This window comes from Coturnix japonica, chromosome 9 (assembly GCF_001577835.2).
Source record: "Coturnix japonica isolate 7356 chromosome 9, Coturnix japonica 2.1, whole genome shotgun sequence".
Lineage (NCBI taxonomy): Eukaryota > Metazoa > Chordata > Aves > Galliformes > Phasianidae > Coturnix > Coturnix japonica.
In genome coordinates this window covers 3911816-3928790 of record NC_029524.1, presented here as the reverse complement: position 1 = coordinate 3928790, position 16975 = coordinate 3911816, and the positions used below count along the sequence as shown (strand labels likewise).

Genomic DNA, 16975 nt, shown 5'->3' with positions numbered 1-16975 from the left:
GCACAAGTGTGGTCTTAATAAGCTTCTGTAAGACAAGGAAGCTGTATCCCCATAGCAGTCTGCTTCCACCCTCTGTGCTCTCAGCGTGGTTAGCTCAGCTCACCATGTACCCACTCTAGTTGTACAAAAGCAGCTCACCTGCCCCTGGAACAACCAGTTGTGACATGGCCACACCATGGTCCAAACCCCCGCACAAAGCAGGCGGGTGGTGCTTTTAACACATTAATATCTTCTACCAGGGGAAATGCTGGAGTATTTTTAGCATGGCTCCAGTGTTCATCTCTGCACTGTTTTGGCCTTTTTTGGAATTTTTTAACTCTGGAAACAAATACAGTCCCCTTTACAATAATGAAACAACACCTACTTTCTTTTATTGTTCAATACAAAGAGGACTATAGGCTGTACTCCTGAAGGCAATAAGGGAGAAATATCAAACAGTTGCTTCTGACACAGCTTTCCCCCTTTGTAACACCAGGCAGCTCACTTACTGCTTCCCTCAGCTCACCTGTCCCACTTACGCATTGTCTTCACTGCAAAGTTCCAACCTGAGTTGTCGCTCATCCCTTGTTTGATGTGATGCATGTGGGCTCAGTAAGAGGTCAGAGCAGCACCCTTGCTAACTGCATCCCATGCAGCTGCCCTGCACACACACCACAAAATGCATTTCCCAAGGCAGGTTGGAGGGGAAAAAATCATCTGATGATGGTACATTTGGTTTCACCCCATGCAAATCCCATCACAGCACGGTGCCCTCTGCCATGCTGTGCTGTGGGGAGAGCCCAACGACGCAGAGCCAGGGAGCAAGGAGGAGATGGAGTCTTAGCAAAACACAACAACAAGTGACACAAGGCAAGTCTGAAGACTGAAAGGGGATTGCATGCAGTGAGGGAGGGCTGCTCCCCCTCTCTTCTTTCCATTCCATTTCACGTTGTAGCTTCTTCCTCCTCTGGTCCCTGTGGGAAACAGGGCTCCTGGGACAGGAACAGTGAGTGGAAGAGGCTCCTGTGGCCATCAAAGGAGGAAGAAGTCCATCAGCTGCTACCAGCTAAGGGAGAGGAGAACAAGTTGTGTCTGTACCAGCAGTTCTTCTCTTCCTCCTCTTCAGAGCCCGTGGCCACTGCTTCTGGAGTGGGGGAGGAGATGGGGCACAGGGCAGCGGTGCTCATCTCTCAGGCAGCAGCACAAAGAAGATGGCCTTGAGGAAGTGCCCAAAGCTGCAGACGGCGGCCACGAGCCAGTGGGAGCGGAGACTGGGGTCGGTGCTCACCACGCACTTGGTGATGTCTGCCTGAGGAGGGGGAGCAGAGGTCAGCAGCCATGCCCAGACCCACCCAGCCACTGCGTACCTCAAAACAAGCCACTCCTGGGGAAAGGAATGCTACAGGAGGATCATCGAGATCAAGCATTTCTATTTTCAACAGCAAAATAAAAGAAACTTTCCTCCCTTTCCCAGGAGAAGCCTTGGCAACAACAGCCTTCCCATCCCTTTCTGCAAAGCACGATGCTTCCCTGAGGTTGTCCTGTTTAATATCAGCTCAAGTTGCTTGCACTTTTTCCTCTTGCCTTAATGTTTCATTTGGAACTCGTTCAAGGAAGTAAACCCATGATTTAAATCACCAGCAATGCAAGCTTTGTTTGTGGAAATGTGTCTGCTGGCTGCGGTGCTGCCTGGCACATGGGCCAGAGGTATGGAGTGCTGGGCTGTCAGGTATCGACAGGAATGGCAGCCAGCGATGAACAGAAATAACAATGCAGTGAATCCATGGAGACTTGATCTCGGCTGGGACTGGGAGGAGAGAGCGGAAAATATCTGGAGGGTAAAGCAAGTAGGACAGAAGTGGAGAGAAAATGGTATCTTCTGGGAGGGGTAAGCAAATATGCATTTGCTTACCTGCAATTTTGACTGCAGATTTGGTGCTCTGGTTAAACATCAGCCAAGCAACCAATAATTAGAAGAAAACAAGCGGGTGGACACAAGGGACAAAGTAGTGAGTGAATAAAGCTGCATTGACTGATGCCAAGATCACCTACAGGTGGAAGGTCTGATAACAGCAGCCCCATGAAGCCTGAAGGCTGGCATGCTGCTCTCGGGTCTCTGAGCTCATACACACCCAGTGAGCATAGATGGCATAGGTAGGGAGGAGTGGATGGCAGCAGAAAGCCAAATCAGTGCACAGGGAGCTCCTGGGGTGAACAGGAAGGTGTGGATACACTGCAACTGCAAACGTCTTGACACTCAGTGCCAGCAGAGCCCATGGCTCACTATGAACCACGTGGCTCCTGCCTTCAGAGCCCCATGGCAAACAGTGCTGGTTGCACGCACCTGGTGAGTGGCAGCTGCAGAGATGGATTCAGATGAGCATCACCTGCTCTGTGCTGATGTAAAGAGCTCTTTATGGCCAGCTGAGAGGAGCCGTGCTCAGCAGCACCTTGAGACTGGTACTGTGCTCTCTTAGATAAACACAACTGCTCAACTGTTTAATTGCCTTGGTTATTGTAATCCAAACAAAGCATGCCAGATAAGGCACTGAAACTGAAAATTTCAAAGCCGCTTAATTAAACAGGCCTTTGTGAGGCACTGATAAGCTGCTACAGTGACAGTTTGATCTTTGCCTGTTATGTATTCATTGAGCAAGTTCAGGTCTCGAGCTCTTCCTTGGAGCAAACATCCATAGCAGCTGCTAAAAAACCTTTCTAGTCCCCCACAAAGCCACTGCTGAGGCTGCAAACACCCCTCATGGAGAGATGGCACCCCCAAGAGTTAATTGGACCATATCAGTTAGAGACTTTCTCTACCCCATACAATATGGGACTGGGGGTCATAATAGACCATATGGGCCCCTACTGCCGAGCAGAGGCTCTCCCAGCACAGCCTGGAGCACAGAGGTTCCTCTTGGCAGCCCAAGCAGGTGTATGACGAGGCCATGTGCACAGACAAAAGGCCAGGCCAAGACAAACCAGCAGCAGTGAGGTCAGGCAGCAGATGAAAGGGGCTCCAGCACAGAGCCACTTCGTCTGGCCCTTCTGGGAACAGGGCAGGGAAATGTCACACTGCAGTGCGTAGATGAGAGGAACAGCATACAGGGAAACACAGCACAAAGGCACAGGGATAAGGAGACTTCCCCTCAGCTGAAGGAGCCGCTTGTTTCTGGAGGGAAGCTATCTCCATGGTGCAGCCCAGAGCTGCTGATAAGCGTGCTTACAACAGGAGGCAATCAGCAGCAGCCAGCAGCTTTCGCAGACCTCTTGTCTGATCAGGGGCTTCCCTTTCCTAGGGCCGGATCCTGAGAGCAAGCAGCATGGCTTCAGCAGCAGCAGGGCAAATGGAATGGCACACAAGTAGAAATGGCCACACCAGGAGCAGACAAGGACAGGGCTTCTCTTCTCCTCGGCTGCTGAGAGCCCATTCTGGGCAGGGGATGGGCTCTGTGGCTTGCTTGCTATGCAACAGCCTTTCCAAAAATATCCATTTGGAACTATCCAACTCTTTGTTTTGAAGTCTAACAACACACCACAAAAATTAAAACAAGATGTTAACTTATCTGAACAGACGTGGTTTACCAGAACAAGGAAGAAACTTAGTTGGGAAACTAGAATGGGACACATTCCTATGCAACATTCCCATTTTAAGGACACTTCTTTCCTCCCCCAAGGAAGAACTGTTTCAGAGAACACATTTCAACCAGCCCCACAGGTGCTCAGAGTAAACCTCACTGATGGGCTGAGGTGGGGATTTTAGGTACAGGGACGGTGCATCTTGTTGAGTTCTTTCCCAGGGCATCCTCTCCAGTACCTCAGCACAATTATTTGTGCAGAACATGAAACAAATTGGGGCATTCAATACAACAGTTACTCTTCAGCCCAGACAATCAGTCCACTGGCCCTAAGGTTTCAGCTCCATAAAGGACAAGGATGACCAAAGGTGGCAACGACACTTAAGTGGAAAGGGATCCAAAATCAGGACATTGCCACCTTTCCAGCTGCCCCCCATCATGCACATCACCCTGCTTCTGACCCTGCCATATCTCAGCCATCAGCTTGAGCTCCTTGGGAGGTCACTGGTGAGGTGTCTGGCTATTCCACAACACCTAAATAAAGCTCTAACTCCAAACTGTTCTCCACAGGAGCACTGTATTTCCCACAGGCTATAGAGGGAATCAAAGGAATCAGACACTGGGTGATGGCTCCTGTTTACAGTCTGTTACTAAACTGTCTGCCTGCTCCAGGGAAATTCAAGACAGGAACAGAAGAGGCACCAGGGGGTGAGGATTGAATCAATGCACAGGAAGCTGAGGACCAGAACAGCTGACACTGAGGACAGGGCGAAGAGATAGCAGCAGAGCTATGGGAGCCTAATGCAGGAACAATCACATTCAATGTTATTCCACATCAAGGTGCATTAACTGTGCTGTTTCCTGGTCTGCCATGGGGAAGCAAGCGAGACCAGCCAGCATCTCTTACCCAGCCTCCTCGCCGCTTCAGCCACGTCACCAAGGTCTTGCGAACAAACTCTCCCAGGCAGTCCACGATGGTGTGGACCATGGCTGGCTGTGCGTGCCGCACGCAGTCCACTGCCAGCCCTGCTGCCACAGCGTAGAGAGACACCACCTTGCCCCATGTTATGCCTGGGGAAAGAAGAGAGGGAGCTTACAGTTACATGGATCAAAAGGCAAAACCCTCCTCTAACACAGGTGCCCACCCTGTAAGCATCTAATCTCCCTAAAGCAGAGCTTCCTGTGCGGCTGGCCTGCCCACAGCAAGAGCTCCACGGATGCTGTCCCAGCAGCAGTCATCTCCCTGCAGTGCTGGCAATCCATGCCCGGGCTGTGCTCTGGGCACCAGCCAGCTCCTGGGTATCCCCATACTGAGCCAACAGCACAGGGTGTAAATCCTCCACACTCAGGCATCACAGCTGGCAATCTCTGATCAGGCTTTTAGCAGGAGCAGCGACCTGGGAATGCAACCCTCTGCATGCACACAGCACTGGAGTATGTGGATTTCCTTTGGCTATGCTGGAAAGATTGCTTTATAGAGAAACTATTCAAATATCAGCCACAGGAATGGTTTGTTAGTCTGACAAATATCCATCTGCTGTTCCAAAAAGGCAGTTTTTCCACTCATGACTGACGCAACATCAGAATCTACAAAAGATCATTTTGGTAGGCACTGTAGCAGCAATAATAACCCACAGCAGCGTCCTGTGATGCTCCGTTCTCCATAGGCACTGTCCCCAGGATCATAGGATGTTACTGATGAAGTGGCTGTTATTTTCCTGGAGGTGTTCAGAGCCATGGAGATGTGGCACTGAGGGACATGGTCAGTAGACATGGTGGGATGGGCTGGGGTTGGACTTGAGGATCTTAGAGATCTTTTCCAACCCCTGTGATTCTATCATTCTGCGGTCCTAAAACACACAGCAAAGCAGTTTGCCGTATGGATATGTTGGTCCAGCTCCAAGGAAGGATGGAGTGAAAGCTCCTTCAATTCTTGCCTTCTCTACTGATTGATGGTGCTTCTTGCAGGCTGTTGCATTTTAGACATTTCAGGGGGTAAAGCCCTCCCCAGCACAGGGACAGAGCTCTCCCCTTCATACACACAACACAAACAGGCAGCAATGCTTGTCGAAGTGATGGATGTGAAGGGCTCAGTGGTCACTTCCCATTCCTTCTTCTTTACAGAGGGCTCTACAAGGGTCAAATCAATTCCTGAGGCTGCTCTTCCTGCTCCTGGCAAACCTGAGCTGCAGAGATAGGGGAGTAGGAAATCCCCTCCCTCCCGATTCCTCCATGCCAAAGCTCCTATCACTGCTGCTGGAGGCAGGGTGGCAGCAGCTGAATGCATCTGCACCAGCTGGAAGTAATTGGTCCTGAAGAGCGATTAAAGCTGAAAATTCCTTACAGTTTCTGCCCATGGAGATGGAACAGAAGAAAATACAACAAGCCACTTAGAAGGTGATTTTAAAAGTAAAAAATACAAGTTGCAGCCTCAAGGCCAGCCTTGGAGCTGGAGGTATGTAAACACTGCGAGCCCAAGGGAAAAATGAATTAGCAGGAAAAAGCTGCTCTTGAATGCATTCCCACTGCATGTCAGCAAGCCCAGGGGAGTGTGTGGCTGCGCAGCCCCCAGCACTATGCTGCCCAAACACTCAAACTGCCCTCATCCCACTCAGCATCCGTCTGACCTGCCAGTCAGACCTCAGAGAAACATAATCTAGTGCTACATTTCAGCAGCTTGGAGGATGAGCCAGGCTCAGTGTGCTCTCCTCTGGTGGAGAAAAAGGTGCCAAAAGGGATGTGCTCAAGGCAGGGAGCTCATCAAGCCTGCAGGGTGAGGTGGCTGTGAGGTGCATTGCTAGCAACATTCCAGGTGCAAGGAGGTATGTTCTTTTGGTAACCTCATGCATCCCTAGTCCTTTTAGCACAGGGCTCACTGCAGCCCAAGCACTGTTAATTAAGAGCTTACCAGAACCCAAAACTATAAAACCAGGATAGTCACAGAACCATAGAATCACTGAGGTTGGAAAAGATCTCTAAGGTCATCTGGTCCAACCACCAACCCATCCCCATCATGCCCACTGACTATGTCCCTTGACACCCACAGTGGTTCCAAGCAGGGGGCCAACTGTCCTCTCCAGCAAGACAGGGTCAAACTCTCACATTCCATTGCTGGACAAGCACTGTGAGCGACTGATGGGCTCCTCAGATTGCCTTGGCACTGCAGTGTCAGTCTGGAGCTGTTTTCTCAATAAACTGGACAGTGAAAAACAGGGTCAGATGCTTTAGCCATTGGTAATTGGTTTGAAAATTCAGGCTGCATTCAAGCTCTCCTGTCTCCTTCACCCATTAAGAGCCTCCTTCCTCTGAACTATGCAAAAAAAATGAGGACTAAGCGTCTGGCTGTTACTGCCAGTGCTGGTCTGCTGGATTTAGCATTAAATGCTGAGTCTTGAGACTGCTGCTAGGATTCGGGAATGTTAAAATCAGCAACTCTTCCCCCTCTGCTACTTGCAGCCTTCTAGCAAGAGAAGATACAGTAGTGAATTGCTAAAAGGCACTGAAGCACTGCCTCACCTTACACCCACAGGCTGTCCTGCTGGTTGGAATGAGGCAGAGATGGGAAAGAAATCAGAGTACGCAGAGCAGCGTAAGGTTGGAACCCATGCCCGTGCACAACCATCTGCTGGAGGTTAATGCAGCACTGAGTCCCCAGCACTCACAGCAGAGCTTTAGTCTGGGCTCCTGCAACATCCCCACTGCCACCCTCAAAAGGCTGAGTCTGCAGCCTTATCACCTCAAAACCCCCAGGTTTGGGGCCAAGAGATACAACTTCCAGCTTTACTTTCAACAGCAAATAAAAGAAGACCACAACATTTAAGACCATTCAAGCTTCTCACTCGACTCCTGAGCTTGGAAGTGAAGAACAATGAGTGCATTTCTTGACAAATGCACAGTCAGTGCGTGAGCTGAGGCTCCCAGCAGCCAGCAGGGCTTTCTCCCAGCACACAGCATGCTGCTCTGCCTGGAGCCATCCAGCTTTCTGTTTAATTCCCCATGTCACTTGAGATGTGGGCTGGTTCAGATGCAGTCAGCTGTGCTTAGCTAAGAAGATAACCTACTTGCCTGTGCTGCAAATACCCACGCCTGCAAACCTGACCTCAGTTTTTCTGTAAGCCTCAGTGCAAATGAAGCTCAGCTCTGAAATGACAAGACTGTCCTTTGACATGGCCACACTCAGACATGCCTGCTATGTTACTAAGCTCAGAGGAGAGTGGTCCTGCCTCTGAGCACAAGGCAGCAGCTGGAAGCAGCAGGCTCCATTGCAGCCCTGGCTGTCGCTGGGGGAAAGGAAGCCAGGAAGAGGGAACTCCCTTGTGATGAGTTAGCTCTGGCTCCCAGCACCAGCAGCATGAGCTGGAACAAGGGAGGCTCCCGTGTAATGAACCTGCTCTGGTTGCCAGCGGTGAGCAAAGGAGCTTGGAATGAGCGACCTCCCTGTACGATGCAGTAACACCACCTCCTACAGAGGCCGGGCAGGAGATGGCTTCTAGAACCGGCGAGAAATGCCAGGAGGATGCACAGAATGAGGCACTTCCCTGCCAGAAGGACAGAGCACAAACCATTACAGAAGGGCATGCTGCCAAACTGCCCACGGCTCTTTCCGAAACCTGGCCCCACCTTGCAGCCATCCCATAACAGCGGCCCCATCCTGTTCCTGCCCGCCCAGCCCTGTCTGGGCGCGGTACCTGCAGTGAAGATCTGTGCAGCCACGGCCAGGAAAGCATCCGTCACCACCGTCTCCGAGTGCAGAGAGATGTTCAGCTGGCGAGCGATGTTGCGGTAGACGTTGGGGCGAATGTATTCCAACTCATCCCCTGCAAGCAAGAACTTGGGGTCAGCATGCTGGAATCACAGCTGGGGCCATCCCTCCACCTGGCTGCCTGGCTCCCCAGCAAAGCTCCTGGCACACAGGTTGTTCTTTCTCCTCCAGGTTGGTTTTTCCCCAGCTGGGACACAGCTGGAGGTGTCAGGTTAGCTTGAAGATCAAGATGGAAAGAGCACAGAGAGCATCCTTCTAGCAGGTTTGTGCTGGAGCATCAGCAGCACAGCTTTCCTCTGCAGTCTAACAAGCCATCCTGACCATTATAATCATTAACCACTATCTCTAATTGTTTTACCTCTCATGGATATTTAACAAGATGCTGTAGGAGCGTTACACAATGTGAGCATGGCATGGAATCAAAGCCTTGTGTGCACAGAGGTTCTCATTTGGCCATCTAGATGAACACTCATCCTTCTTCCTGCATAGGAGCACCCAGGGGAAGAGGAGAGCTGTCACAGCCCCTAGACATCCATAGGGTCACTTGAGCACCCTGACTTGAGTGAGATCCATAAGGACCATTGAGTCAATGTCACTGCAGGGCCGAGGTGGCTTGTCCCAATTACAGCACCCAGAGGATGGCATTAAATGGCAACTAGGAACAAAGGCATGATCCCATCAGGGGTTTATTAAGCAGCAGCTGCTTAACTTGTATTCATAAAACTACTCCCCAGCACTCAGCACAACATGAGCAGAGCCCAGCTTCACAGGAGGCCACAGACCAACTCTTCTGGCCCTTTGTGCCCAGGGCATTGTTCTACACAGGCCGACGAAAGAGGAAACCCTGAGCCTGCATGGCCAGGGCTGATAAGAGGCACCATTCCTTACATCCTCAACAGCTGCTCTGGCCCCACAGGGAGCACACAGCCTTGTCCCCAGCCCAGAGAGGTGGCTGGGACATGATTTGGGCTGGGCTCAATGCCTGCATCCTGTGGTTCAGATACACCAGACCTACACGGCATGTGGTAGGTTGGTCTGAGATCTCTTGGCCATATAATTGGGTTTTACCATCTCTGACTATCCTAATAGGAAGGACAGCTCCCCCTTCTTGCTGCATGGGAGCCAAGCAAACCATGGCTCTCTCCAAGCAGATTTGCTCAGAGAAGCACAGAGTTCCCACGACTGCCAGCCAAACCTCTCCATCTGGAGGAGAATCAGTGGTAGCAGAGTCACCCAGGAGACGCCTCCAGACACGGGCTGCCACCTGCTCACCCTTCAGTGTCCTCCTGGCCTCCCACAGAAGATCTGGCTCAACCTCAGCCCAGGAAAAAACTGGGGGAGACAGAGAGGCAGCCAGGCTGACAGATGGGCAAAAACAATAGAAGATTCAGCATAGGAGAAAAAACATGTAAAAGAAGAGGAATTTAATAAAAAACAGACAAAAGAAAACAACGTATGCCTTAAAAATAAATTTGGGATATCATCCAAAAGAACTAGAAAGAGGAGAAAGTGGGGGAACCAGTCTGGCCCTGAGTTGGTTGGGCTCAGTTAAAGGTTGCTTCACCAGACTTATTTGAACTTTGGTATAATTAAATCAGATGCAATTGCAAATGGTAGATTCCAAGCCAGATGCAAACCGATATTCCAACCTGCAGGCAAAGAGGGATGTTGGAAGCAGCCTTCTAGTACCAGAGTGCTGGGATCTAGAGATGAGTGCTTGATTTGAGCGTGCAGGTTGAAGCCTAAAGCAGAGGGCAGGCAATGGGCAGCAGCCAGAGCTGCTCCCACAGCCACATCAAGTGCACAGCTGAATGCTCTGCCAGGGCAGCTGCTGGATGTCCACAAGTGCCGTGATTTTAGAAGTCACCACCCACTCTGTGCTGCTGGGCACAGACAGCCATCCTTTTTGTCCTGCATCACAAGGCTTAGTTTGGTGCAGAGGTCCTTATATCAATGATTGGCCACACCTGTATCTCATGCCCAAGCATGGAAGACTCTACAGCTGCCCCAGTGACCCAAAGCAAGAAAAGGTCTTGCTAAATGATTAAGGTAGGCAAAGGTGAAGAGAGCACACAAACAAACTGCCACTGAGGAGCAGCTATTACAAAACCTGATACACACGTCTAAGCGATTACCCCTAATTAAACATCCCTGCAGCTGGGTGAGCAGCCACCTCTGTGAGCTGCTGATGAAGCCCAGGTGTGGAGCTGCCAAGATCCCAGCAGTGCCTGGAGAACCACCACAAGCCCTGTTCAAAATGCCAAGCTGAGAAAAACTATGGGGAGAAACAAAACTCTTATGAAGATGCAATTTTACACAGTTAAACCTCATTCGCTGTTAGGTCTCAGAACCATGGAGCTGAGCAATGACCTAAGGGATGGTGGACATGCAAACCAAGGAGCTGCCCGGGGGAGATTTCCAAGACCAGACAACATGCAGGGACTCACCCAGGCGCAGCAGGATGGCAGACACCTCAGCCAGCTTCCCACCAGGCACCGGGGTATTGTGCTCAGGTTTGCTCCAGCTGATGCCTGCACGGATCAGCCTCGAGTTGATGTAGTCCCTGCAGAGAGCCTTGGCTTGGGACACAAGCTCCTTGTCGGTGGGAGACCGGTCGAACACCTCCATCACCTCTGCAGCAAAGACGGAGGAGCGGCGCAGCACTTCCATCTTTGCAGCAAAGCCACCCAGCTCCTGGCTGAGCTGAGCCTTAGGGAAGCAGTGATCTGCAGGGCTCCGTCACAGCTCCCAGGAGCTGCTCTCCCAAGGACGGATTTTCATTTTACCTGTTGAATAAGAGCAACTCCAAGTTCTCCAGAACTCCAAACCAGAAGCCCGGGTATCACACCTTACAGTTACACTGATGGTGGTAGTATCATATTTGCAAGAGTGGCTGCATCCTCTATCCCCCAGCTGCTCTGACCCCACCAGCAGTACAGCCCACAGCAGTGCCATTCACATTCAGCAGCCCCAGAATCACACTGCAGACAGACTGGATGGTCAGACACGGAAACAATTAATAGGACGTGCAGACAACCTCATCTTGTTTCAATTAAACTGGAAAAAAAAAAACCCTGAATCTCAAATACCAGCTGCAACAACCTCAGCCAGACGCAGACATTCCAGCACAGTGGGGCATGGATCTGTGTGGATGAATGGCACTAATGGGCAGCACAGGAACAGAGGGGCAGGAGCATTTGAGATGTCCCACCAGCCCTTGGCTGTGGTGGAAGAACTGATCCTTATCATGTTCTCAGAACGGGTTTTGGTTCTGCAGCTTCTTCTGTTTTTATAGCAACATACGCACTGCTACTCAAAATGCTTCAGCAACAGCAAAAAAAAAAGGAAAGCAGATGCTAAAGAAAAGTTCCCAGGTGTGAATGTCTAAAGAGAAAACCCAGAACTTCTTCAGCCACCTGAGTTTATCTTAGTCTTTCTAACCCAGTGTTGCTTTGGGAAGCAGACTCAGACCTAAGGCTCTGCCCAGGTGTCAGCCAATGCATTTCTCAGTCCTCATAGTTGGACAGCTGCTTACATTAATGAATCTCAGACTAAACAAAGCCAGTTACTTTTGCTCTTCCCAATGAGAAATATATTTACCCATCATGTTGCGCTCTGGTCCCTCTCGGTGGCTCCTGAAGGGATGTTTGGGGCTCCTCCGGCAGAGCTGGGTCAATGCATGTAGGGTTCCACGGCCCCCCGCTGAGCCCCCATCCCCATCTCCCTCAGCCCCACATCCCGCTGACAGCCCTGGGGCTCACCGCGCTGCTTTTAAGGGACCCAGAGGCAGAGGAAGGCTTCTAGCTTTAGCCTTGTAAGGAAGATGAAATAACCAGGAGGTGGGGTTGCGGGAGCCGGAGAGCTGCGCTTCCTCCTCCCCTTTCTCTGCTCTTAAGGAGGTTCGCTGCAGTGCGATGCCGGGACCACAATGCTGGAGTGAGCAGGGAGTGCTGGAATGGGAGGGGGAGGTCATGTTGCAGCCATCCCCCATTCATGGATTCCTATAACAGAATCACTAAGGTTGGAGAAGACCCCTAACATGGAACCTCGTGCCACCGTGCCCACTGCTCTTATCTCTCAGCGCCACATCTCCACACCTCCAGGGATGGTGACCCCCACCTCCCTGTGCAGCTGTGCAGAGTCTCACTGCTCTGAGCAGACAGAAGAAGAATGTGTAGGTTAGTGAGTGAGCTGCATCCTTTCCAACAGGAGCTGCCCATCCCTCACCCATTCCTTCCCTGCAGAATGCAGTCTGTGGTCTCCCGAACAACCACATTTCTGCCTTTGCAATTCTAATGGCCAAACAATCATTAAAAATATTGCCTAAGCCACAGCAGCTGACAGCTTGGAACAGAAGTTCTATTTAAACCGCTCCTATTCAGTAGAGCTCTGAAACAAAGATGAGGGCTTAAATATCAGTATTGCTTAACTAATGATCGTGTTTGTCAGAATTCTGGCAGGCACGCAGGTGCCACAGATCCTCCCTGCTCTCCTGGGTGCCAATCCCACCCCACATGTTCCCTGCCCGCTGTCACACCAAAAGATGCCTCTCTAGGTGGTAGTACATGAAAGCTCAGCACACAGCACCGAGCCGGCCATGCAGGAACAATGCTGCAGCCCAAGGAGCTGCTGGTGTCTGCTGAGCTCCTTTTTCCACAGCACGTTTAGGCTACAACATTTAGAGGCTAAACCTATAGTGGGAAATCCCTTGTGGCTGCTCTGGTAGAGCACCAGCACCATAATGGACCTCAACCTTCCACCTGACCCTCCTACATCATCTCAGCCATTCCGCCTTTCCCCTCTGCCTTTCCTGCCCCATTTAGGCAGCAGTTCTTGGGTTGTGTTGGGAAGGGATCCCTTATTGCTGCAAGAGTGCCCACAGGGTCACACTATAGCTTCAGAACCAGGAGGATCAGCAAGATGAGAAGAAACAGCCCTTTTCATTCAGAAACATTGTGCCAGCTGCAACAGGAAAACAATACATGGAAGTAGCAACATAATGGCACCCACGCAGAACACAGAGGGTTTTTGAACTTTCCCCTCAATTCTGAAGCGCTCTGTTCAGAGCCTCATGGAACCCAGGCAGGTATTTGCATTACTCTGTGTAATGGATTGCCCTGAGCAGCATCTTGCAGTGCTGTGTGTCCTATAGCAGAACAAAGGGGCTGTGTCGTATGGAATGTTACCTTCCACAGCCTCCAGACGGTTCACCTTCAAAGACACAGGTCTGGTGGTTTACACTCATCAGGATTAGTAAGCAATCCACTACTTAGGGATCTGACAGCTTATCATTAACACCAATGTTCTCTTCTCTTAGCTGTCATGCTCATCACTGGTGTTTGTAGGCACAACTCTCCTGTTATAAATACGCCTATATACATACGTATTGATACATATATACAAAGATATGCTGTACTCCAGGAGTGGGGTACAACCCCACTGATGGGAAACTGGCATGAACTTCCTGCTACTAAGCAGTGCTATGAGCTGAATCCTCATCATCTCCCCCCTTATTCTCGAATCTGATTTCCTAAGATCACAACCATTGCCACTCAGGTATCAAGCCATAGCAAAAGAGCAGCTCCTAGCTGTGCTTCAAAAGACACAAACAACCTATTTACGTACTATACCACTAAAACAGAAAAAGCAGAAAGCACTGGATGAAGTCAACATCCCCAAGAGAGCAAAGCGGACTCTCCCCTCTCAGTCTCTAAGGTACAAGGGCAGAGGATGAGCCTTGGCCTCACTGCAGCGACCAGTCGCTGCCCAGGATGGGAAGCAGGTCCCACCTCCATGCAGGGATGCTCTCAAGTGCAGACAGGCAAAGGCAGGTGAGCGCCTCTGCCTGCACTGACCCTGATATCTCAGGAGCCCAGATGGGTGCCACAGTGGCTCAGCAGCATTTATGAGCTCTGACGCATTGATGTGCAGCCTGGAGACACGTGCTGGGGCACAGCCATGTCCTACACAGGCAAATGGATTGCTGGAGCTGGCAGCAAGGAGGGAGTCTGCTCTGCACGCATCTGCATGCCCTAAACATGCCCCAGAGTATTTCTGCACGCTCAAGACGCAGCTCTGCTTTTAACTTAAGCCCTTGCTGACTTTTGGAAAGACACAGCCTCTAAAGCTGGGCAGGGAAGCAGAAGGAAACCCTTTCAGCTTTGCCATCAGACAAGTGTCCATGAAGCTGCAGCCCTACTGTCGCCTCTGCATACACAAGTGCAGCTGCAGTGATTTGGAACTGCCCAGTGCATTGCACAAGGCAGATGGATGCTGCCAGGAGGTAATCACCAGAGCCTTGTGCAAGAACAGAGACAGCTCACCAAGTACAGCTTTCCCAGTGCTCCAATGATTACAGCTTTCACAAGTTGTGATGGGAGAGACTTAATGAACAAAAACAAAGAAAAGAGACTGTAAGAAACTTCTTGTACCTGAGACTGAGCCATCCTGATCAGCTTTGGAGAACAGCCAGGACAGTCACCCCTCCTTCTACCAGAAGGGCGAGTGCCCAAAGCAAGGTTAGCTTACATCTGTTGGCTTTGAACTCCAGCATTTTCCTTACTTGGACTTGGAAAGCTTTGAGCTGGAGCATTTACCTGATTCTGAAAGTCAAGGAGGGAAACTTGAAGATAATTTTGAGAGTCCCAGCACTACTTTCAGTGGCCTCCACAGCATGAAAGCAAGAGCTTCTGCTGTTCCTGAGCCACCCCCCTGAGTGCTGCCATGGATCAGCTCCCATCACTGTGTGTTGGAATGCCAGCAAACTGCTGGCCAGGTGCTCAGAGTCACTGCTAATGATGCTCAGGGTGGGCCCACTTCAGACAAAGCAATTGGAGTCAATTTTAATCGTATTTCAGAATCAGCAAGCAGGAAATCTCGTTTGAGGTCACTGATTTTAATCTGTTTTTGCATTCATTTCTCGGGCAGGGTGAGCCTCAGCAACTCGCAGGAATTAAGACCTGTTTGCTTGCAAGTAAGCACAGCTCAGTGCTACGTTTCCCCTCTTGGCTATACAAAGGAGGAAAATGATGTACTAAAGCAATTCTATAGCAGAAACAATTGAGAAATCTGAATGTATCATGGGTGCTAAGCATGCCATGTTCTGCTTAGGTTATTCATGCTTTGTGTCACTTGGTGTATCCCCACACCCCACCAAAGAGTGATCCAAATGCAATTAGAGATAAAGAGAAACAAATGATGTCTTGACGTGCTAAATTAAAAGAGCAAACATGAAAAGGCTGTTAGAATTCACGAAGCACCTGAGACAAAACAAAGCAAAGGAAAAAGAACACGTTTGATGCAGCTACTGAACTGAGTCAACTGCTGAAATGAATAAGCAGCTTCTGACACCAATGGCCTTTTCCATGGTCCCAGAACCACAGCCAGCTCAAACCTGAAGTCTGCAGTACACGAGGTCAATCAGTTAAACCAGAATTAGGGGAAGCATTTCCAAGGAATGAAGAAGAAATACGTAAAACTGCAGTTCTGGGGGAGGGAGGTACCTTGTTGATGTCACTGCTTTCTGCTAAAGTGAGCAGAGGGACCTTCAGGCCCCAAAATACTTCAGGATAGAACTATAGAATCACTAAGGTTGGAAAAGACCACCAAGATCACCAAGTCCCATCACCAACCCATCAGCCATGCCCAAGAAGCTGCAAGTGAATGGTTGTTTGTACTGCAGGAGGGGCAGTGTTGCTTAACATCATCCCTCATGGTGAAGAGGATTTGAAAGCAGCCAGGACAGTCAGGTCACACATTGAATTGTATCAGAGAGCAGCAAGCTGTGTGTACCTGCCCCAAGAGGGAGCACAGCCAGTTGCGTGGCTTCCCACTGCTCTCAGCGGCCGCCGCAGACAGGCTGACAGGCTCTGTGCAGCCCTGCATGCTTCCTGTTGAACATCTGTGGTTTAAGGGACAGAGGTGCCCCTCTACCAGCAGTGACAACACAGGGTTGATGTTCGGTGTGAGTCATTCAACAGGCAGAGCTTCTTGATTTTAAAGAAGTGGGAAATGTTTACCTTCAGTTTGGAGAGAGAAAACAGCTTCGTGCGGACCTGCACAGCATCCGTACAAGCTTCTCTTGCACGTTCCTAAGGCACCTCTATATCCAAGGTCTGGTTTCTTGTGTCCTGATAACCACAGAGCAGGACAGAACCAACACACTGCCACGTTTCTTGCCAGCACTGCCACATGCCCAGTGTTTTTAATAGGAGAAATATATGCTTGGGATTGAAGAATTTCATTTCTAGAAGGAGCAATGAGAGAGATCAGGCCACTGCAGTGTGAGACCTATTCACTAATTTGCCTGAATTATCACTTAGTCTTGCAGAAATTAATGTCATAGTGCTGCCAATGGTTCTTCTGGTCCAGCAAAGGACAGAGTTTCAACGTTGGCATCAAGCCCCACATCAGAAAGATGCATAAAGGAGTAAGTAGCTTTGCAGCTTCTTATCACACAAGACACAAAAGCCTTCCCCAAATCCTCATCTGAGAAACGATGTCCTGAAACGATTCATTCTGTGCATCTTTCTGTTTAAAAATGTGTCTGGATAAATACAAGAGGAATCTTTCCTTAACAAAGCATGGACTGCTGGGTTTCCCTTGCACAAAGGGTCTCGGATATGCACCACGAGAGCTCTTTTCTCAGAGTGTGTATCTC

The 16975-nt window shown here is 50.2% G+C and overlaps 1 protein-coding gene across 2 annotated transcripts; it reads right to left on the bottom strand.

The window, feature by feature from the left end:
* Nucleotides 1–339: 339 nt before the first annotated feature.
* Nucleotides 340–12145, bottom strand: BOK (BCL2 family apoptosis regulator BOK). 2 transcript variants are annotated; one of them, XM_015871051.2, is made up of 5 exons: nucleotides 11917–12145; nucleotides 10764–11102; nucleotides 8243–8371; nucleotides 4462–4625; nucleotides 340–1288 (listed from the first exon to the last, which is right to left on the bottom strand). In XM_015871051.2, exons 2-5 carry the CDS (start codon nucleotides 10984–10986, stop codon nucleotides 1163–1165), a joined length of 642 nt encoding a protein of 213 aa, XP_015726537.1. In that variant the 5' UTR covers nucleotides 10987–11102; nucleotides 11917–12145; the 3' UTR covers nucleotides 340–1162. The 2 variants fall into 2 exon arrangements, with proteins under 2 accessions (XP_015726537.1, XP_015726538.1); XM_015871052.2 differs by having other exon boundaries at nucleotides 340–1284.
* Nucleotides 12146–16975: the final 4830 nt, after the last annotated feature.